We start from the raw sequence: 22,538 nt of genomic DNA, 5'->3' as shown, positions 1-22,538 counted from the left end.
CAATATTGAAAATAAAGAAATCAATCCTGAAATTAAATAAATAAATGATCGGCCACAGACCTGTTCCCTCGGAGCCAAGTGATTCTGCAAACTGAGATTTTTTTTTTCTGAAGCTGCTTCTGTTAAAAAAAAAAAAAAAGTGACTCAGTCAGGGGCAGAGCCTGAGGCTGGAGTCCGCCCACGTGCCAGCCGAAGTTGGGAGCGCGGGACGCAGCGGGAGCCGGGCGCCTGCGCTGCCTGGAGGCGGAAGGAAGCGCCGGGGCGCGCGCCCTGGGATCCCGGTCCAGCGGCGCTCTCGCCGGGCGCCATGGCCGATGCGCTTTGGCGCCTGTTGCTCCTCCAAGTTCTGGTGAGTCTCCCCGGCTCCTTGGGGGATCGGGGCCGCCGGCTGAGGCCCCCGGAGGCGATGGGGTGCGGTCAGCGAGGCCCGGAGGACTTGGGGCGCGGGTCTGGGACGGGCGGGGAGCCGGTGGGGGTGCGGCCAGCCAGGACCTGGGGACTTAGCGGGTTGGGGAGGCAATGGGGCGACCAGAAGCGGGACGGGGAGGCGGTGGGGCTGGGGGTGCGGTCGGGGGGGGTGCGGTCAGCGAGGCCCGAGGCCCGGAGGACTTGGGGCGCAGGTCCCCGTGGGGCGGAAGGCAGTGGGGGGTGCGGCCAGCCAGGACCTGGGGACTTAGCGGGTTGAGGCGGTAATGGGGCGACCAGAAGCGGGACGGGGAGGCGGTGCAGTCAGGTGGGAGTGCGGTCAGCGAGGCCCGAGGCCCGGAGGACTTGGGGCGCAGGTCTCCGCGGGGCGGAAGGCAGTGGGGGTGCGGCCAGCCAGGACCTGGGGACTTAGGGTGCGGGTTTCCACGGGTTGGGGAGGCAATGGGGCGACCAGAAGCGGGACGGAGAGGCGGTGGGGGTGCGGTCGGGGGGGTGCGGTCAGCGAGGCCCGAGGCCAGGAGGACTTGGGGCGCAGGTCTCCGCGGGGTGGCGAGCCGGTGGGGGTGCGGCCAGCCAGGACCTGGGGACTTGGGGCGCAGGACTCCGCGGGGCTGAGCGGCAGTGGGGGGCGTTCAGGAAGGTGTGGGAATACTTGGGGCGCGGGTCTGGGCGGGCGGGGAGGCGGTGAGGACCCCAGGACTTGGGGCACGGGTGGGCCGAGGTGGGGCGGCGAGGTCCACGGAGCCCGATGCGGGTCTAGGGTCCCCGGCAGCCTTGGGGAGCAGAGGGGAAGGGGGAGTTGGGCAAGCCCGGGCAAGTTTGTGAATCACACATAAAATGTTCTAAAATCCGGGTGGGTGTTGAAAAAACGTTCTGTAAAATTGTTGCAAGTTGTGGAAATGTTTTCGGCCTTTTGTAGGAAGTTAGATTCCTGGGGCTGCTGCAGGCAGGCAGACATGGACCCACGTGGGTTTACTTGTTGTAGGTTTCAGAAACCCAAAGTGAAACCAGCCCCTGGGTGCTGTGGTGTAGCGTTGCCTGGCCTGCTGCGTCCCCGCTGCTCCTGGAGACTGGGGGAGCAGCTGAGGGCAGACCAAGTCAGGGTCAGCCCCGGGCAGGGTCAGGGGTGCTCAGAGACACTCCTGGCTTCTGGCTGGGGACCCGCTCGGCTCCCCTCACCCTGCTGCTGGAGGCATCTGGGGAGTGACCCTTCCAATAAAATGAAAACAAATTCAAAGTGTAGGAAAAAAAGAATGTGAAAGCACACATAAGATGGGCCAGAGCAGAGCTCTGCTGTGCACCCAAGGGTGGGCTCCTGGGCCATAATGTCCAGGACAGTGAGCTGTGGGGCACTCCCCTGCCAGGAGGCAGCTCAGCTTGACGAATGGACAGGGCACAGGTGCGGGAGCCACTGTCCTCTCAGACACAGCACCGGGGGCTTCCCACCGTCAGAGAAGAGGGTCAGAGTTAAGGCCAGTGGGAGGAGAGGCAGGCCACAAGGGCAGGCACCCGGGCCGGCCGAGGGGACAGGAGGGCCAGGAGGGCAGGCGCCCAGCCGGGCTGAGGGGACAGGAGGGCCAGGAGGGCAGGTGCCCAGCCGGGCTGAGGGGACAGGAGGGCCAGGAGGGCAGGTGCCCAGCCGGGCTGAGGGGACAGGAGGGCCAGGAGGGCAGGTGCCCAGCCGGGCTGAGGGGACAGGAGGGCCAGGAGGGCAGGTGCCCAGCCGGGCTGAGGGGACAGGAGGGCCAGGAGGGCCAGGCCCGCGGGAGGGCAGGCAGCCATCCTGAGTTCTTTGTTTCTCGTGAACATTGGGTTGCCACTGGCTGAGCAAGCCCCGAGCCCTCACCATCTCTTGGGCGGGAGTGTCGTGTGCCTCTGACCCAGCGTTCTCACTCAGTGTCAAGTGGCCATCCCTGGACATGTTGGTGAAGCGAGAATTAGAGGAGTCGCAGCGGAAACAAACGGGGGGAGCTCAGTTTTGTTTCTGAAAAGGATCCTCTTCTTGGACTGAGAGCTGAGGCTGCAGGGGGCACTCTGCAGGTGACCCGGCAGGCACTGCCAGTTGTGGATGGCCAAAGCAGTGCTGTACTTAGTACAGGCACATGGTCGGTCCTCTCAGAGGTGCTGTACTTAGTACACATGTGTGGTAGTGCTGTACTTAGTACATGCATGTGGTTGGTCCTTTCAGAGGTGCTGTACTTAGTACACATGCATGATCAGTCCTCACGGTGGTGCTGTGCTTAGTACACTCATGGTCGATCCTCACAGTGCTGTTGTACTTAGTACATGCATGTGGTGGTGCTGTGCTTAGTACACACACATGGTCAGTCCTCACAGTGGTGCTGTACTTAGTACACGTGTGGTAGTGCTGTACTTAGTACATGCATGTGGTTAGTCCTTTCAGAGGTGCTGTACTTAGTACACATGCATGATCAGTCCTCACGGTGGTGCTGTGCTTAGTACACATGTGGTCGGTCCTCTCAGAGGTGCTGTGCTTAGTACACGTGTGTGGTGGTGCTGTACTTAGTAAACGTGTGTGGTGCTGCTGTACTTAGTACACACATGGTCCTCACAGCGGTGCTGTGCTTAGTACACATGTGGTCAGTCCTCACAGCGGTGCTGTACTTAGTACACGTGCATGATCGGTCCTCACAGTGGTGCTGTACTTAATATATGCATGTGGTGGTGCTGTACTTAGTACACATGTGGTCGGTCCTCACAGTGGTGCTGTATTTAATATATGCGTGGGTGGTGCTGTACTTAGTAAATGCGTGCAGTGGTGCTGTACTTAGTACATGCATGTGGTTAGTCCTTTCAGAGGTGCTGTACTTAGTACACATGCATGATCAGTCCTCACGGTGGTGCTGTGCTTAGTACACATGTGGTCGGTCCTCTCAGAGGTGCTGTGCTTAGTACATGTGTGTGGTGCTGCTGTACTTAGTACACTCATGGTTGATCCTCACAGTGGTGCTGTACTTAGTACACACGTGTGGTGGTGCTATGCTTAGTACACATGTGGTCGGTCCTCACAGTGGTGCTGTACTTAGTACACGTGCATGATCTGTCCTCACAGTGGTGCTGTACTTAATATATGCGTGTGGTGGTGCTGTAGTTAGTAAATGCGTGTGGTGGTGCTGTGCTTAGTACACATGTGGTGGGTCCTCTCAGAGGTGCTGTAGTTAGTAAATGAGTGTGGTGGTGCTGTGCTTAGTACACATGTGGTCGGTCCTCACAGTGGTGCTGTACTTAGTACACGTGCATGATCTGTCCTCACAATGGTGCTGTACTTAATATATGCGTGTGGTGGTGCTGTAGTTAGTAAATGAGTGTGGTGGTGCTGTACTTAGTACACATGTGGTTGGTCCTCTCAGAGGTGCTGTGCTTAGTACACGCGTGTGGTGGTGCTGTGCTTAGTACGCGCGTGTGGTGGTGCTGTGCTTAGTACACGTGGTCAGTTCTCGTGGACCTGCCCTTCCAGTCAGGCAGGCAGTGAGATCCTAGTGGGGGTTGGTGCTGCTGAGCACTGTGCACACCGTGTGTTCCCTCAGCCGTGCCAAGCAGTGCGCAGTGCTCACCAAGCCCGCAGGCCGTGCCGTGGGCCGGGTCCCCTGGATCCACAGGGTCTGGCCTGCAGGCTGCAGCCCGGGCCTTGCTGGACAGGGAGGGGCCCGCTGGGCAGGTGTGCGGAAGCCGGCGGAGCAGCCGTGCGCGCCCGCTCGCCCGCGCTGAGCCTCCTGGGCTCCGGCACCTGGGGGACCTGACTCCCCTTTCTGACTGAAGGTGGCTGTGGCGAGTGGCATGCCCTCCTGTAACAAGGACGAATATGCGAGTGGCAACCTCTGCTGCCGGAACTGCCCTGCAGGTGAGTCCATGGCGCGGCCAGGCGGGCTGCGGGCCCTTGGCCAGCTGGGGTCACCCTGGGAAGGCATCGCGCCTGAGGCGGCCTGCGTGGGCCTCGCCCGCAGCCCCTGCGCACCCCGCGTGAACCCTAGGAAGCACGCTTCCGCCAGCCCCTGCTCTGTGGCGCAGCGTGTGGCCCGCGAGGGCAGGAGAGAGGAGCCCGGACCCCGGGGGACCCCGAGTCAGGAGGGGGCTTGACGTGACTGCCTTGTAGGCGCTTTGAAATTGGGGTTCCCCCACGCGGGTGCAGGTTCCCAAATTGGGGTTCAACCTCAAGAGTGGGTGAGGGCTTTGCATTCCTGATGGCCAGTCACCCTGTCAGCAGGTGCCTCCCCGGGGAGCTCAGAGGCCAGGGCCTGCACAGCTCGCTGCCCACACACGTGCACACTCACCTGTACACACCTGTATGCACTCACCCACCTGTTCACACCTGCACAAAGCTGTAGACATGCACTCAGCACCTTACTGTGGAAACTGTCTTCACAGATGTGTGTAATACAACAGGTTTATGTATGTGAAAGAATTAAGGGGGGAGAGGGCCCAGCCTGGTAGCCTAGCGGCTAAAGTCCTCGCCTTGAACGCGCCAGCATCCCATATGTGCGCCAGTTCTAATCCCGGAAGCTCCACTTCCCATCCAGCTCCCTGCTGGCCTGGGAAAGCAGTCAAGGACGGCCCAAAGCCTTGGGACCCTGCACCCACATGGGAGACCCGGAAGAGGTTCCTGTCTCCTGGCTTCGGATTGGCTCAGCTCCAGCCATTGAGGCCACTTGGGGAGTGAATCATCGGACAGAAGATCTTCCTCTCCGTCTCTCCTCTTCTCTGTGTATTTGACTTTCCAATGAAGATAAATAAATCTTAAAAAAAAAAAAAAAAGCAAAGGCAGAGAGAGAGTGAAGTGGGCCTGGGGAAGGTGGAGTCGGGGGCTGGTGGCGCGTCTCCCACGTGCAGGGAGCGCCAAACACTTAGGCTGTTGGCACGGAGCTGGATCAGAGCTGCAAAGCTGGGACTTGAACTGGTGCCCATTCGGGAGGCCAGGACAGCACCACACACAAGTGTTTGCTTGAATGCACAACCCATTCACACGGGCTATACCTGTCGCCAATCACTCCATCCCCCAGCGAACACAGGCTCTCCCAGGCTATGGATGCAGCCATGCCCCCAGGGGAGCAAAGACACACGTGTGCCCGTGACGCCTGCACACGCATTACCCGTGACATCTGTGCACGCACATGTACCATGACCCCCTTGCACACACATGTACTGTGACACCTGTGTACATGTGTCACACACGTGCACCCATGAAATCCATGTATCCGTGACACACATGCACACACATGTACCCATGAAGGAATGTTCAGAGGTCACACATGTGAATGACACATTGCTTTGGTCCCACATGTTGACGATCCGACACTGGTTGTCTCAGTGCACACCTGGCCGATGGTTCCCCGGGGCACAGTCTGCCCGGACCCAGGCCTTGCGACTCACGGGTTGGGATGCGAGAACTGCCCTGTGGGGCCTGCGTCTGGGTTCCCTCCGGCCCTGGGTGGGTCGTTGGTGCCCTGAGCAGGTGGCTACTGGACCAGCTGTTTTTGCCCTAGGACATGAAGCACTCTGGACACACACTGGCCACTGTCCCATGCCATTGGGGGGCAGCCCAGCTCACCACCACCCTTTGTCATGCAGGCTCCTTTGTCCTCCGTGCGTGTGAGAAGAACCACACCCAAGGCCAGTGTGAGCGGTGCCCACCAGGAACACACATGACCCACTCTGGTGGGCTGTTTGCCTGCTTGCCGTGTCAGACATGCCGCGAAGGTAAGTGCGCGCTGGCCAGCGTGCAGGGACGACGACTGCGTGCTTGGAGAAAGCGAGGGCTCTTCCACCCACTGCCCAGCTGCCGCAGCACAGGCAGGAGCTGCCCCTGACCTCCCACACAGCTGGGGGAGCCTGGGACTCGAGCTGTCGTCAGCTGCTCCCAGCTGTGCTGGAACGAAGGAGCTGGTATGGGGCGCGAGCATGGTGGGCGACATCCTGTCCGTTCGCAACAGCTCTGGCCCCAGCAGGGGGTCTCACGCCAAGGCGACCTCTTCCGGGTCTCCCGCGTGGGCACAGCGTCCTGCCACCCTCTGCTGTCTTCCCCGGCCTGCTGCTGCTCGCGCTGGTTTAAGCCTGGCACACTACGCCAGCCTGGGAGCACCTGTGAGCGGCAGAGCTCTGGATGCTGGGGGGCGGGTACCTGCACCCCGGTCTGATGTGGAGTGCAGCTTGCTGCCTGCTGACGGGCACCCCAGGAGGCTGCAGCGATGGCTCCAGGGCTCAGGTTTGTCCTCCCAGGACGGAGAGTGAGGTCAGGTGCCAGGCCCAGCCCCAGCTGCTGTGGGCATTTGGGGAGCGGACCAGCGGATGGAAGCTCTCTGTTCCTCTGCCCTTTATAGAAATGAAAGCAACTGTCCCTGCCAAGTGTCCCTGGGCACCTGAGCAGCAGGGGAGGGCAGGGGTCATGGGGCGGATTGGCAACAGCTTTCTAGAATGGGGTGGAGCTTGGGATAGGCATGGCCAGCCCAGTAGGGTAGTCTCTTTTCCATGCAGAAGGGGCCATACCAGTGGGCAGCAAGCTGGCACGGCTGGGCAGGGTTACTGGCCTGTGGGCGCTCTGCAGGCAGCCCAGGCTGGACAGGGTGGGGCGGCAGGGCAGGGCCGAGCTGGCCAGGGCTGGACGGGGTGGCAGGGCAGAGCGGGGCAGGACTGGACGAGGTGTGAGTAGCAGGCTTCTGCAGAGCTCCGGCTAGGGCTTCTCCTGAGGCTCCTGAGTGCTGCTCTGTTAGCCTCTCCACCAACGCCCCTGCTTGTCGCCTCTTCCTGGTCTCTGTAGCCGACCCCGTCCTGGGGCCGGGAGCAGGCCATGGCAGAGCACCCCATGCCCAGTGTCTGACCCGCAGCCTTCTCTCGTCGCAGACCAGGAAATGGTGAGAGATTGCTCTCCGACTGTCAACCGGCAGTGCCAGTGCAAGAAGGACTCCTACGCCTCGCCAGATGAACCCGAGAACTGCCTCCACTGCAGCAGGTGCCCGCGGGGCTGGGCCGGGGGGGCGTCAGCCAGGTGCCATTCATTCTTTCACTCATTCATTCTTTTTTTTCTTATTGGGAAGTCAGATATACAGAGAGGAGAGACAGTCACTCATTCTTGCAACATGTGAGCCCTGAGCTTGGCCAAGGCCTGCAGGCCTGGGGCCCATCAGGCAGGTTGCCACGGTGGGAGGCCAGCTGGTGGCCCATGCATAGCAGTGGGCACTCAGGAAGCCCGCCCGGGGACCCCTGGAGCAGAGGCAGCTGTGGGAGAGCGCTGGGCAGAGAAAGGCAGTGCAGGGCTAGGGGGAAGGGCCACTGTCCCCGCACGCCCCTGGCGGTCAGCCGGACCCTGTTCACGATCTAGGCACGGAAGCCAGGCACACCCCTCCGGAGGCCCTGGGGGCACTTCTGCACCTCATAGCTACTGCAACAGCGGTGCGCCTTGGCACCTCAGCTCTCAGTTCCAGCCTCCTCCGTCCTCAGCTGTCTCCTGTCCTCTCCACCTCCGTCCTCAGCGGCCTCTCTCCTCTCCACCTCCGTCCTCAGCGGCCTCTCTCCTCTCCTCCTGTCCTCTCCTCTCAGCGGCCTGTCCTCTCTGCGCAGGGAACAGCAGGGAGCAGGTTAGTACCCCAGCCCAGCCCACCCTGATGGTCCCACAGAAGCACCCAGGCAAAGGCTGCCCAGCTGGGGCACACCTCAGGCGCTGGCTGGGCAGGAATGGGGCATCCAGAGGGAGGTTTTGTCTTTCACTGACTGATTTCTGTGGGAGACAGAGACACACCAAGGAAGGGGGCTTTGCCATTGGCTGTTTCCTCCCAAGCGGCTGCAGCGGCCAGGCTGAGGCGCCTGGGTCTGCCCTGGGCACGGCGGAGCTCAGCTGCTCTCCCAGGCGCAGCAGCGCGGAGCTGGGGCAGGTGGAGGAGCCGCACTCATGGGCCCAAACGCAACAGCCCAATGGCTAAATCCTCGCCTTGCACACACCGGCATCCGGCTGCTTTGTGTCCTGGCTGCCTGCTTCTCATCCAGCTCTGTGCTTGTGGCCTGGGGAAGCAGTCGAGGACGGCCCAAAGCCTTGGGACCCTGCACCTGTGTGGGGGACCCAGAGGCGGCTCCTGGCTCCTGGCTCCTGGCTTTGGCCCAGCTCTGGCTGTTGCAGCCACTTGGGGAGTGAACCAGCAGATGGAAGATCTTTGTCTTTGTCTCTCCTCTCTGTAAATCTGCCTTTCCAATAAAAGTAAATAAATCTTTTAAGCAAATGTTCTCAAATGGGATATCCGTGCCCACGTGTGGTGTCAGCACTTCAGGCAGTGAGCGCCTTGAGCTGCTGAGCCACAGTGCAGGCCCTGATGGAAGCCGTGGCTGCGGTCAAGCCCAGGAAAGGTAGCCGTGTGTGGGAGGGCTGGCGTAGCTGCTGCAGGCCCTGCCAGCCTGCAGGCACACATCACGGCAGGCTTAGAGGGAGAGGCCTTTAAGCCTGATGGGCTCCGAGGGAGTGACCGCTGGGCCTGTTGCGGCCAGCATTCTGGACTCGGTGGCATCTGCCTCCCTCTGTGGCTTTGCCCCGCAAGATGCGGCCTCAGGGCATGCAGGAGGTACAGCAGACCCATTCCCATCTCCAGGGCGGGCAGGGGAGTGATGCCGGTGTGCCCTCAGCGTACTGACATGGGGCGCAGCAGGGCGGGCAGGGGAGTGATGCCGGTGTGCCCTCAGCGTGCTGACATGGGGCACAGCAGGGCGGGCAGGGGAGTGATGCCGGTGTGCCCTCAGCGTACTGACATGGGGCGCAGCAGGGCGGGCAGGGGAGTGATGCCGGTGTGCCCTCAGCGTACTGACATGGGGCACAGCAGGGCGGGCAGGGGAGTGATGCCGGTGTGCCCTCAGCGTGCTGACATGGGGCACAGCAGGGCGGGCAGGGGAGTGATGCTGATGTGCCCTCAGGTGTAAGAACAACCAGGTGCTCCAAGAATGCACGCCCACCAACGATACCAAGTGTGCCAACGACACCCAAGATCCGGCCAGTTCGGAGGTGAATAAAGGTACTTGGAGCCGCTTAGAGAGGGGCACGGGAGGGAGGCTGTTGGTCCAGCAAAGGGCTTTACTGTCCAGAAAGGTTAACGGCTGCTCCCTCGCGGGAGGCGTGGTCCGTGAGCACGTGCGCAGCACTGGGGGGTTACACACTGCAGGTGCAGGGCTTGGGGTGCATGAGGCTGCAGCTCCCCGCTTGGTTGGTGTGTGTTGGCATGCCGAGTGATGGTACCCTCACCCTGCTCAGTGTCAGCCTCCAGATGCAGAGAGGTCAGAGTGTTTGGTGTTCTGGATGCTCCAGGGCGGGAGTCGGCTCTGGGCAAGGCAGCGTCTGGCCAGCTGTCCACTTGGGCACTCCTCATGGAGTCACTTCTGCTCAGACGGACGCTCGGCTGCTTCCCCAGGCCGGGAGCAGGGAACTGGATTGAAAGTGGAGCAGCCGGGACACGAAGCAATGGCCTCGAGGGATGCCAGCTTTGCAGGTGGACACTGCCCTCCACACCACAGCGCTGGGCCAGGCCACTACACCCCGATGGTGCTGTGGCTGGGAGGGGATGTGCTGAGCTACAGATCCTGGGGACCCCCTCTCATGGGACCCCTGCTCTGCACCCTCTTGAGGACCTGAGCCTGGGGCTGTGCTAACGGGCACCTGCTGAAGTGGCACGGTGATGTGGATGGCCGTTCTGGGCTCAGCCTCATGGTGCCTCTGTGCCTCCTGCAGGATCACAATGGTGGATCTCCATGCTGGGCGTGCTGGGCGTGCTGATTGTGCTGGGCGTGTTTGTGGCCCTGGCTTTCTGCTTAAAAAGAGGTAAGCTTGGCTGCCTCAGGGCTGGGTGGGGTGGGGTGGAGTGCAGGAAGGGGCAGCGGTGCAGCAGTCTGCCCCTGTTTCGGGGTCCCCGTGGTGGCATGCGGAGGGGTGCTGAGGCGATGGTGGTTCCCACTGGGCTGACTTGCCCACCTCTGTGTTCCCCCAGGTGGCCTCGGGAACTTGACTGAGTTGCTCAAAAGTATGTAGGTTGTCTTTGTTAGGGTTCAGGGTGCTGCTGCCCCCCCAGAAGTCATGGTCATGTGCTCACTCTGTTTCTTTATTTTCAGGAAAATCACAAGACCCCAGAAGCTCCGTGAGTGCCAGCTGGGTTTGGGCATGCCCCTGCGAGGTGACCCCAGCGGGCTGGGATTCTGGCCTGGAGCTTAGGGTCCAGAAGCTCCCACGGGTGGACAAGGGCAGCCACAGGCCTTGTCTCCCACAGGCATGGACACAGCACCTGGATCCCCAGCTGCCTGTATGAAGGACAGCCCCAGAGGGCCAGGTGCAGGGCGGCAGGTGGCTCTCACAGTGGGCAACCAGGGGACCTTCTGTGCCTGCTGGCAGCCTCGTTCTCCTGTGGCTGGCGGCCCCATCGGCACAGGCTCAGCCGTATCTTCTTGGCTTCCTCTGAATCTCCCTAATAAAGCTCCAGTCACTGGGATTGGGCCCCACCCTAGTGTGTGCAGGGGTCAGCATGGGACATGCCCCTGGGGCTGTGGAGCACCCCCTGGCTGTCCCAGGACTGGGAGAAATGACAGTGCATCAGGCCCTGCCCAGCTAACCTCAGGAACAGGGCACAGATAGGGTTGGCAGGGTGTGGGCAGGGCCAGCAGGGTGCAGGCCAGGCCAGGCAGGACTAGGCTGGACACAGGCAGGGCTAGCAGGGTGTGGACAAAGCCAGACAAGTCTGGACAGGGCCAGGCAAGGCTGAGCAGGGCTGACAGGGTGTGGGCCAGGCAAGGCTGAGCAGGGCTGGCAGGGTGTGGGCCAGGCCAGGCAGGGCTGGCAGGGTGTGGGCCAGGCAAGGCTGAGCAGGGCCAGACAGAGTGTGGGCAAAGCCAGACAAGGCTGGACAGGGCCAGGCAAGGCTGAGCAGGGCTGGCAGGGTGTGGCCAGGCCAGGCAAGGCTGGACAGGGCCAGGCAAGGCTGAGCAGGGCTGGCAGGGTGTGGGCCAGGCAAGGCTGAGCAGGGCTGGCAGGGTGTGGGCCAGGCCAGGCAGGGCTAGCAGGGTGTGGGCCAAGCCAGACAAGGCTGGACAGGGCCAGGCAAGGCTGAGCAGGGCTGGCAGGGTGTGGGCCAGGCAAGGCTGAGCAGGGCTGGCAGGATGTGGGCCAGGCAAGGCTGAGCAGGGCCAGACAGGGTGTGGGCCAAGCCAGACAAGGCTGGACAGGGCCAGGCAAAGCTGAGCAGGGCTGACAGGATGTGGGCAAAGCCAGACAAGGCTGGCAGGGTGTGGGCCAGGCAAGGCTGAGCAGGGCTGGCAGGGTGTGGGCAGAACCAGGCAAGGCCCACTGTGTGCAGGCAGGGCTGGCAGGGTGTGGGCCAGGCAAGGCCCACTGTGTGCAGGTAGGGCTGGCAGGGTGTGGGCAGTGCATGGGCAGGTCCAGACAAGGTAGGGCCAAGCAGAGCTAGGCAGGGCGAGGGCACAGCCTGGGTAGGGCCAGGCAGGGTGCAAGCAGGGTGTGGGCAGGGCTAGGCAGGGCAGGAGCAGGAGGTGGGCAGGGCACAGGCATGGACTGGGCCGTCCCCTGGGAACTCATGGGCGATTTCTCCTTCTAGGTGTCCAGTGGCCTGGAGTCCAGCGAGGCACTGCTGTCCGTGAAGACGGAGGGCCACGAGCCAGTCCTGGGAGTGGACCAAGTGTCGATGGAGGAGTCCTTGACCTTGACACCGGCTGCCGTGGCCCGTCCTGGGTCTGCCGACTCTGAGACCAGCCCTGTGCCCCAGACCATGTCACTTGAGCAGGCCCCTCAGCCCCAGGCTGCTCTCGGGGAATGCGTGGACCAGAGCAGGACAGCAGCCTCCTTGGAGCAGCTGGAGCAGGCAAGGAGACAGGGAGGGGGCTGCTAAGGGTCCTGGTGACATGGAGGTGGCTGCTGAGGGCCCCGGGGACATGGAGGTGGCTGCTGAGGGTCCCGGGGACATGGAGGTGGCTGCTGAGGACCCCGGGGATGCAAGGTGGCGTGCTGAGGGCCCCGGGGACATGGAGGTGGCTGCTGAGGGCCCCGGGGACATGGAGGTGGCTGCTGAGGACCCCGGGGACATGGAGGTGGCTGCTGAGGGTCCCGGGGACATGGAGGTGGCTGCTGAGGACCCCGGGGATGCAAGGTGGCATGCTGAGGGCTCCGTGGACACCGAGGTGGCGTGCTGAGGGCCCCGGGGACATGGAGGTGGCGTGCTGAGGGTCCTGGGGACATGGAGGTGGCGTGCTGAGGGCCCCGGGGACATGGAGGTGGCTGCTGAGGGCCCCGTGGACACCGAGGTGGCGTGCTGAGGGCCCCGGGGACATGGAGGTGATGTGCTGAGGACCCCGGGGATGCAAGGTGGCGTGCTGAGGGCTCCGTGGACACCGAGGTGGCGTGCTGAGGGCCCTGGGGACATGGAGGTGGCTGCTGAGGGCCCCGTGGACACCGAGGTGGCGTGCTGAGAGCCCTGGGGACATGGAGGCGTGCTGAGGGCCCTGGGGATATGGAGGTGGCGTGCTGAGGGCCCCGGGGACATGGAGGTGGCTGCTGAGGGCCCCATGGACACCAAGGTGGCTGCTGAGGGCCCCGGGGATGCGGAGGGGGCTGCTGAGGGTCCTGGGGACATGGAGGTGGCTGCTGAGGGTCCTGGGGATGCGGAGGTGGCTGCTGAGGGCTCCGTGGACACCGAGGTGGCGTGCTGAGGGTCCTGGGGACATGGAGGTGGCGTGCTGAGGGTCCTGGGGACATGGAGGTGGCGTGCTGAGGGCCCCGGGGACATGGAGGTGGCTGCTGAGGGTCCCGGGGACATGGAGGTGGCTGCTGAGGGTCCTGGGGACATGGAGGTGGCTGCTGAGGGTCCTGGGGACATGGAGGTGGCGTGCTGAGGGCCCCGTGGACACCGAGGTGGCTGCTGAGGGTCCTGGGGACATGGAGGTGGCTGCTGAGGGTCCTGGGGACATGGAGGTGGCTGCTGAGGGTCCTGGGGACATGGAGGTGGCTGCTGAGGGTCCTGGGGACATGGAGGTGGCTGCTGAGGGCCCCGGGGACATGGAGGGGGCTGCTGAGGGTCCTGGGGCCGTCCTGGCAGGTTGCCAGCCTCTCTGGCTCAGGCAGCCTCATCCCATCTCTGCCTGTGCCCCCCACATGCCCTCCCACTGTGTCCAGGTGCCACTGTGCCCATGTGCCACCATGCCCAGGTGCCAGCGACGGCACTCAGGGACTTCCTGGTCTTGTTATAACCTGATCATCTGCCAAAACCCTGATTTCTCCTGAGATAGAGAATTTTTTTTTTTCAAATAAAGTAAGGGAGTAAATTGCAGGGAGAGGCAGAAAAGTCAGCTAGTTCACTTCCCAGATGGCCACACTGGCCGAGGCCGAGCCACACTGAAGTCGGGAGCACTGTCTGGCTTGCCCCCGTGGGCATGGGGGCCCAGGCCCTCTATCCACCTTCCATTGCCTTCCCGGCACGTCCCCGAGGAGCTGGGACTCCAGCACGTGCTCATACGGGATGCTGGCACCACAGCGGTGTCTTCACTGGCTGTGCGGAAGCACCGAGGTGGGCAGGGCTGTGGCCAGATAGTCCTGGGTGAGGTGACCTCGGTAGGGACAGTTGTCCGGAGCAGTGACCCAGGCCAGGCAGAGGCACAGGCCCCGGGCCCCAGCAGTGTCCTGGAGGGAGTGCCCTGGGCAGACCCAGGCTCCCTTCGTGCCCACAGGACACAGACTGGCACGGGCATCAGGCCCAGAGCAGGTGGACTGGGTACACAGGACACCGGGGTGGAGTTCACAGCTTTGCCTGATGTGGCAGGTGTGGCAGGCACGTGGGCAGTGAGCCACAGATCTTATTCTCACGGGCACTGAAACCACGACTGGGAGACGCGCTGCTCTAGTCCGGCTGCGGGGAATCCCGAGGGCGGGACGCCTCCCCCACGGCGCCTTTACTCTCTTCTCTCCTCAGGAATTTGCCGAGAAATACATCATGAAGCCAGGGCAAGAGAATGGTCAGTACTTGTGGGCAGCAAGGTCAGGGGACCATCTTTGGGCCCCCAATTGTGGTGGTGGGTCGAGGGGCATGGGGCCAACCACGACTGAAGGGACCCAGGCTTACAGTATGTTACCCACGGTTTTGGAGGAAACTGTTCTAGACTGTTCAGAGGGCTCACATATACAAAGACGTGCTGGAGGAGACAGGGAAGGGGGCATGAGGGAGGAGGGGGATGAGGGAGGAGGGGGATGAGGGAGGAGGGAGGAGGGGGCATGAGGGAGGAGGGGGGGATGTTACAAGGGAAGTTAGGAGGCTCTAGAACAAGGACGAGGCAGCCTGCGAGAGCAGGTCAGTGCCAGGTGCCCTGGGCTGCTGCCTCTGGACCTGGCCATGACCCAGTGCAGGTCCTGTGGTATGTGGGCCGTGACCCAGTGCAGGTCCTGTGGTGTGTGGGCCGTGACCCAGTGCAGGTCCTGTGGTGTGTGGGCCATGACCCAGTGCAGGTCCTGTGGTATGTGGGCCGTGACCCAGTGCAGGTCCTGTGGTGTGTGGGCCATGACCCAGTGCAGGTCCTGTGGTGTGTGGGCCATGACCCAGTGCAGGTCCTGTGGTGTGTGGGCCATGACCCAGTGCAGGTCCTGTGGTGTGTGGGCCATGACCCAGTGCAGGTCCTGTGGTGTGTGGGCCATGACCCAGTGCAGGTCCTGTGGTGTGTGGGCCATGACCCAGTGCAGGTCCTGTGGTGTGTGGGCCGTGACCCAGTGCAGGTCCTGTGGTGTGTGTGGGCTGCCACACTGTTGCCTTCTGCCTTACCATTTTTGAGAACATGGGATATATTTTTAAATCTTTTTGTTGTTGTTGCTAGTCTGATTTTACACCATGAGACCTTCCACCTGCTGGCTCACTCCCCCAGTGGCCGCAGTGTCCAGGGCTGAGCTGGTCTGAAGCCAGGAGCCCAGATCCTCTTCGGGGTCTCCCATGGGTGCAGGTCCCAAGGCATTGGGCCACCCTCTACTGCTTTCCCAGGCCACAAGCAGGGAGCTGCACCTGAACGGCTGGGACTCGACCTGGCACCACGTGGCTGCTGCTTACTTGTCTGCAGCAGCAGCCCCCACATTCAAGCGTTTTTTTAAGTTAATGAAATTGAATGAAAGGGAATGTAAGAAAAGGAAGAAAAAAAAAAGTCAGGAGGAAAGTGGCAAGCTGTCCTGGAACTCTGTGTCTGCAGGGGAACAGTGGCAAGGGGCCACGTTTCTCCTATGTTTTCTTTTTCTTTCTCGGAAGAGTGACTGGGTCTACTCTGAAACCAAGGGAGCATTGGGAATGTGGCCGTGTCTGTGCAGAGCAGATGTCCTGGGCCCAGGAGAGGCAAGGCCAGGACAGAGGTCCCTGGGGGATGCCACTACTACGTGGTGGGTGGAAGGATAAACCAGAAATCTGAGGCTACGGACCAGACCCAGGCCCCGAGCCCACACGGGGTGGCCGACCCAAGGCCTCTGGGAGCTGGGGAGCATGGTGCAAGCTGAGTGGCTGGTGACTCCTGGGCGCAGGGTGCCCCTTCCAGAAGGGCTGGCACAGTGACGTGCTCCTTCAGAAAGCAAAAAGCTTTCTAACAAGAGGAGGGGTGTGTGGCTCATAGTTCAAAGTTCAAGTCCAAGAGGACAGCCCTGCAAGTCGGGCCTGAGGGAGGGAGCCAGCACGCAGAGGGGGAGCACCCAGCCCGCCACTGGGTCCTGCAGGAGCCCAGCTGCCATCAGCGTCCACCCCTTTGGAGCTGGGGTGTCCCTGTCTGATTAAGGTGTGAGCGGTGGACAGGGAGCGAAGGGGGCGCAGGGAGCGACGGGTGGAGGGCGCGGGGGGGGGGGGGTGCAGGGAGCGACGGGGGCGCAGGGGGTGCAGGGGTGCAGAGGCAGCCCCCTGGCCGTGAGCTGGCAGGGTCCTGCACAGACCCGCCCCGGGCGAGGTTCTGAACACACCTTCCATTTGTGCTTTTCAGCCAACTTTAAGATCCATAACTGCTTTGAAGAGGAAGTGGACCCGAAAGATTGGAACATGCTGATGCGCTGCATTGGACTGGAGGAAAATGACATTACCACCTGCGAGATGGAGAACTCTGGCAACGTGAGGGAGCAGCACATGAAGATGCTGATCACCTGGCGACAGAGGCTGGGCAGCAAGGCCACGGTGTTCCGCCTCATGGCCGCCCTCTACAGGATGAGGCTGGACATGGCCCTGGAGAACTTCATCAACAAGCTGGTCAACGAGGAGGTCCTGCTGAAGCGCGCCGACCAGCCGGCCACAGCCCCACGCGACGACCCAGGGCCCGAGATGCCGCGGACACCAGTGGACGCTGCCCTCGGACCGCTACGCCCCGCGGCGCTCACCCCACTGCAAGCCGAGTGTTGACATACGTGGACGGGGAGGGGGGGGAGGAACACTGGAGCTGAGCCTCCCACGCAGGTGCAGGGTCCCAAGGCTCTGAGCCGTCCTTTTCTGCTTTTCCAGGACACAAACTGGTGCCCATATGGGATCCTGGGCGTGCGAGGCGAGGACTTTAGACACTAGGCTACTGCGCTGGGCCCAGTTTATTTTATTTTTAATGATGGTTATATATTGAGAGGGATGCACACCCATGTGGACCGCTGATAGGGTGGGCAGGGTCCAGGGATAGGGGAGAGTGGACAAGATAACTGCCTCCAATCTCCTTTCTGCTTCTGGTATCTAAAAAAGAGGAAAAGGGGAAGGGGCTGCTCCCAGCACTCCAACCTCATCAGTGCTCAGGGATGGGGAGATAAGGGGAGGGCTGCTCCCAGCACCCCAACCTCATCAGTACTCAGGGATGGGGAGATAAGCCCCTCAAGTACAGCAGCAGGAACTATAGCCTAGTAGGAGTGACCCCCCCCCAAAACTGCACTAAGCCCACCCCGTACCCTGGTGGCCACCTCCCTTTGCATGGACACCGGACCACCCCGCTGAGACTTCTGTAATGTGTTTAGGCATTGTCTGCCTCTGTGGAGTTGGTCTTTACTACCAACGAGAGCTTGGAAGTGGATGTTGCCGATACCGTTTTAGCCAAAGGGCCTTTTACTATTCATGCTGTCTCTGTCCCCGTCTCTGCTGCTCCCATTGGCCATCCTTGCTCCTTAGTTCCCTCCTCCTGTGACGCACTTCCTCCCTTAACTGATCCAAGACTAAGTTGTGGAATGAGGATTGTAGCAGGAATGTGTTACTGATTGACATATGCCGTCCACTGAGAACTTCCTGACCACAGGGTTAGGACGGCTGATATCCTGCCTCAAGGGGAAACAACTGGCAGGACTATCCTTAGGAATGCCCGCTTGACAGGTGTGAAGTCTGTGCCAGCCGCTGTGACGGCTTCTGTATAAATAAAACAGGCTCCGCGCCACGCCGCTGTGGAGGCCGGGAGGATGGCGGTGCTGTGCATTAAGCGGAAGCGCACCTCGGAGCCCACCGAGGCCCTTGTCCTCGCGTGCAAGCGTCTCCGCGGCGGCGTGGTCGAACCGGCTGCCTCGGAGGGACGGGAAGGTGCAGAGAGCGGCCGAGAAGAATGTCTTCCAGTTGGTGGCCACTGCGCGCTCGCAGGAGCAGCCGGTCCAGCGCATCCATTCGGGAGGTCCACGGAGAAGGCCACTACCGGGTGGTCTGCAGCCACCGAGCCTTGGGGGGCGCCGCCGGCGCAGAGCCCGAGGCCGCACCGGACGCAGGCTTCCAGCTCCTCGACCTGGTCCACGAGGAGGGGGAAGCGAAGGCTGCGGCGGACTCCTGCCGAACATCTGACCAGGATGTGATCCTCTGCAATTCTGTAGAGTTGATCCGGGAGCGACTGACCCTGTCTGAGGCTGGACCGGCAGGTAGGCAGCAGGAGGAACAAAAGCAAGCAGACTACGTGTGTGACATTCACTACCTGCAAACAGCAACACCAGGCTGGACTGAGAACACCCTCTCTGTGCAGCCTACAGCCAGGAGTGTGAGCTGGTGAATGCTGAACAACCAACCAGCAGACATTTACGAAGATGAAGATGATGATAACAGGGAAAATAATTGGTGAAATGAGTACCCAGAGGGGGCGAGCAGTGATGAGGATTCCAGAGGCTCTGACGGATCCAGCTGCAGCGAGGAGCAAAGAGGCAGCAGTGGCCGGCCCATGTGGAACCAGTACCCTCTGGATGTGCAGAAGGAGTCTGGCTATGACGGTCCCCATGACCTGGACTCGGATTGACAGTTTGGTGACATCCCTGAGATTCCGACACAGGCTTGTGGAGGCCCCAGGACGATGGTGTCACCTGTCCTGGTGACATCTTTGGTTTCTTAGCTGCACATGTGGAAGGGAAATAATTGAGCAACACGTTACCATGGTGACTATGCATGCTAAGGAACTGTCTTCCACTGAATAGTAGGGCCCCTTTAAAGGTGATCCTGCAGTCTTAGGCACAAGAGTGAAGGTTCGAGAGGAGAATCAGGATGGCGGAATAGGGTAAGGACACGTTTAAACGGACGGAGAAGCATTTAACCAGAATGAAGCAGAGAGGACATATTTCAGGAAATTCGAAAGGACAGAACAACAGCAGAGGGGTACCTGGAGACTGACAGACACAGGAAGCAGCGGGCACAGCAGTGTGATGTTGCAGTGACTGATACTCCAGCACGGCGATCTGAACTCCACCAGCAGCCGGAACTCCACCAGCAACCAGGTGGGAAGGGACTTTGACTGGGAGCTTGGGAGGTGAACCCAGACGGGGAACTGTCTGTCCTGCTGGTCCGTTTGATTTGACCAGGAGCAGAGACAGAGCAGCAGGTCCCAGGCAGGCAGTGCGAGAACAGCGAGGATTTCATAGCCCAGTCAGCCCCTAGAGCTGAATTGTTCGCCATTTTGCCTAAGGAGGAAAGGGCAAGGGAAAGGACTGAGCATGCTCTGAGAGGGAGTGAGCTCATTTCTGACTTGGTGAACTGCACCGATGTGGCATTCTACGGGTTCCATCCAGGCCACGTCTGGGTAACCCTCGGATCTGACAGCCAGCAGATCAAGAACTGTTGTGGTAGCACATTGGGTGCCATTTTGCGCACTGTGGCAAAAGCTTTGGGACTGCAGGGGACAACAGTGAACTGCACATGTGCTGAGCTCGCGAGAACTCGCTGAGGTCCCGCAGGAAAATAATACTGACTGTGGCATTGTACCGGTCAAAACAGGTCCGTGTGGCACCCAGACCTAGCGCCCAACAAGTTCCAACAAGATTAGTGCCACCAACAACCTAACTAGATAGGACACCTGGTGTCTCTTTAATCCTGGAACCCACTCTGACCAGAAGAGGGAGAAAGGTTGCAGAGACAACAGTGCAGCCTCAGCACGGTATCACAGGAGGTGGAGAGTGGTGAGCCAGGAGCTGGGGCTGTGGAGACCATGGTGGATATCTGACATAAGAAGCCAGACCTGGAACTCGCTGGAGGTTGTGGCACAAGTGGCTGCAAGCAAAAAGTTGTGTGCCAACTGCAATAAATAAAATCGCATTGTAGACCTGTGGGTGACACAGCTTAGAAACCTGTCCAAAGGAGAAGACTCTGCTAACCAGAAGTACAATGATCAAGAGCAAAAGAAGAGACAAAGGCACAATGAATATTACTGAGCACTCCCCTGCAAAGGAGCAAAACCCTATGCCAACCTCAGAGTTAACTGAGGAAGACATTGAGAAAATGGGGGACACAGAATCCATAAGGCTCATTTTAAAGATTCTGGTAAAAAATGAGAAGTTAATGCAAGAGTTCAAAGAATTTAAGGAAACAGTAAAGGAAATCAAGGCTGGTATACCAGAAATTAAGAACACAGTAGAGCAAATTACAAGTACAGTGGAGAGTCTCCAAAATAGAATGAAGCAAGCAGAAGAAAAAAATCTCAGAATTGGCAGATATCTCCTGTCACCAGGGGGAAGCAAACAAAAAGCTGGAAGCAGAGCTGGATCAGGCCAAAAAAAAGTATTCAAGAATTGAAAGACACTATTAAGAGAACAAATATAAGAGTTATGGGAGTCCCAGAAGGTGCAGAAAGAGAAGCTGAGTTTGCAAATGTATTTAATGAAATAATCAAGGAAAATTTCCCTAATCTGGAGAAAGAATTGGGAAACAAGATCCAGGAGGGGCACAGAACTCCCAACAGGCTTGATCAAAAGCGATCTTCACCAAGACATATGATTATCAAGCTCTCTTCAATTGAACATAAGGAAAAGATCCTTAAATGTGCACGTGAAAAACATCAATTGACATATAAAGGAAGGCCAGTTAAGCTCACAGGAGACCTCTCACAGGAAACTCTACAGGCAAGAAGAGAATGGAGTGACATTCCAGATTCGAAAAGAAAAAAATTGTCGGCCTAGGATAACATACCCTGCAAAGCTTTCTTTCATCTTTGAAAATGAAATAAAATTCTTGCACAGTAAAGAAAAGCTAAAAGAATTTGCCTCTTCCAAACCTGCTCTACAAATTATACTTCAAGATGTTCTCTTGACAGAGAAGAATAGCACCTACCAAAACCAAAGGCAAACGGGAAGAACATCCCAGTAAAATAACAACCGAAGACTAAACCAATGAACAACCCATTCCTAAAATTACAGGACCAAAGTACCGCCTATGTATATTAAACTCTGAATGTAAATTGCTTAAGCTCAATCAAACATCATAGATTAGTAGACTGGATTAAGAAACAAAACTCATCTGTTTATTGTCGGGAGGAGACACACTCTAACAAAGATCAGCAGAAACTTTATCACATGGGTTTTGTTGTTTTCTGTTGGTTTCATCTCTTCAAAACACTTTCTCCTGATTAAATCATTCAATGACTCGTAGATCATGCAGTGGCTTCATTTCTTCAAGAAGGTTCTTGATTTTCACTTCTTCAGCTACACGTTAGACATTTAATAGCATGTTGTTTAACTTCTTGGTGTTGTTAATTTATTTTTTCTCCTGGAAGTTGATTTTGTTTTGTGGCTCTTCATTTAAGGGAAGGTATAGTAGTTGTGCAATGGAGGCTGTCATATCTAGTAACATGTCATTTAACTTCATGGCATTGTAAATTTCTATTTTTCTTTCTATTGATTTTGTATCATGACTTTTCATTTAAGGGAATGTACAGTAGTTATGTAATGGAGACTATCAACCAGATGTGAGGATGCAGTGTGGTTGGCATCTCTGTTTCCAGACAAAGATGGTCTTACAGTGAAACTGTTTATATTATATTTTGACAATAGGATTCTGGACTCTCTGCCATTGTCCATGCCCGCAATGATGAACATATGACTGAGTATGAAGAACTATATGTTAGTAATGATATAAAGGAACTGAGGGGGAGGGAATTGGGGAGGGGATAGGGGAATATGGAACTGTATTGTAAAATGATAGCAATAATAATAAAATATGAAAAAAAAAGAGTGAAGGTTCCTTTAGCTTCCTGGCCTTGACGTTTTCCCTGGCCGTTTCTGTTCTGTGCTGAAGTGTGAATGAGGAAGGCGCCTATTTTCATCAGCAGTAAGTCTGTTTTCCACCCCCGAGACCAGGCTGCCTGCTTCTGGTAAAAGGCTGTTGCTTTTTGACAGGAGTCAACTGTGGCAACTCTGAGGCTCTAGGTGACAGGACTAGAATCACTGCCCGCTGAGCCACTGCACTGGCCCCAACTGAGGAGCGTTTCAACAGCTGCCCTGTCTCCCTCGTTGGACTCCCATGATGCTGTACTCACTGTTCTGTAACAGGCTGTCAGGGAACAATATGTATGAATGTGACACTCTGTTTAACAAAAACTAGAAAGTAATAAATAAATAAACAGACAGCTTTCCAGTATGGTCCTGAAATCGTAGCGGTCCGTCTTTTCTCTATGCCTGCTCCATGCACCCTTCTCGAATTCCAAACTCGGCTGGAGCTGGACTCGGCCACCAGCACTTGCCAACTGATGCTGCGGCCAGTTTGCACTTACTCTGGCCAGTGCCAGCACCAGTGGGGACAGCCGCTTAGCCAGCCTGGCTCTCCCTCAGCCCAGTTCACATGCAGGCCAATGACTGTCATGGTCCTTACGGTCCTTCCATACTGGTCTGCCTCAGGCCCTAGACACGGCTCTCATGTGGTTCAGCAGGTGCA

At 58.9% G+C, this 22,538-nt stretch overlaps 1 protein-coding gene and 1 pseudogene across 1 annotated transcript; both read left to right on the top strand.

Annotated features, from left to right (window-relative positions):
• The first annotated feature begins 299 nt into the window (after window positions 1-299).
• On the top strand, window positions 300-16,825 carry LOC121150152 (tumor necrosis factor receptor superfamily member 10A-like). Its single transcript, XM_040970829.1, has 11 exons — window positions 300-349; window positions 4,207-4,288; window positions 6,013-6,141; window positions 7,282-7,390; window positions 9,334-9,431; window positions 10,142-10,231; window positions 10,398-10,430; window positions 10,519-10,544; window positions 12,012-12,275; window positions 14,376-14,418; window positions 16,399-16,825. Exons 1-11 carry the CDS (start codon window positions 308-310, stop codon window positions 16,806-16,808), a joined length of 1,326 nt encoding a protein of 441 aa, XP_040826763.1. The 5' UTR covers window positions 300-307; the 3' UTR covers window positions 16,809-16,825.
• Window positions 16,826-17,034: 209 nt separating this feature from the next.
• On the top strand, window positions 17,035-18,742 carry LOC121150151 (annotated as a pseudogene).
• Window positions 18,743-22,538: the final 3,796 nt, after the last annotated feature.

The sequence above is a fragment of the Ochotona curzoniae genome, unplaced genomic scaffold (genome assembly GCF_017591425.1).
Source record: "Ochotona curzoniae isolate NIBS_2020 unplaced genomic scaffold, NIBS_Ocur_1.0 scaffold_4937, whole genome shotgun sequence".
Taxonomy (NCBI): domain Eukaryota; kingdom Metazoa; phylum Chordata; class Mammalia; order Lagomorpha; family Ochotonidae; genus Ochotona; species Ochotona curzoniae.
This window is presented reverse-complemented; position numbering and strand designations above follow the sequence as displayed.

Coding starts and splice junctions, on each gene's coding strand:
- LOC121150152 (XM_040970829.1), top strand. CDS start 308: ATGGCCGATGCGCTTTGGCGCCTGTTGCTCCTCCAAGTTCTG. Junction 4,289..6,012: donor CTGCCGGAACTGCCCTGCAG/GTGAGTCCATGG, acceptor TTTGTCATGCAG/GCTCCTTTGTCCTCCGTGCG. Junction 10,545..12,011: donor CACAAGACCCCAGAAGCTCC/GTGAGTGCCAGC, acceptor TTCTCCTTCTAG/GTGTCCAGTGGCCTGGAGTC.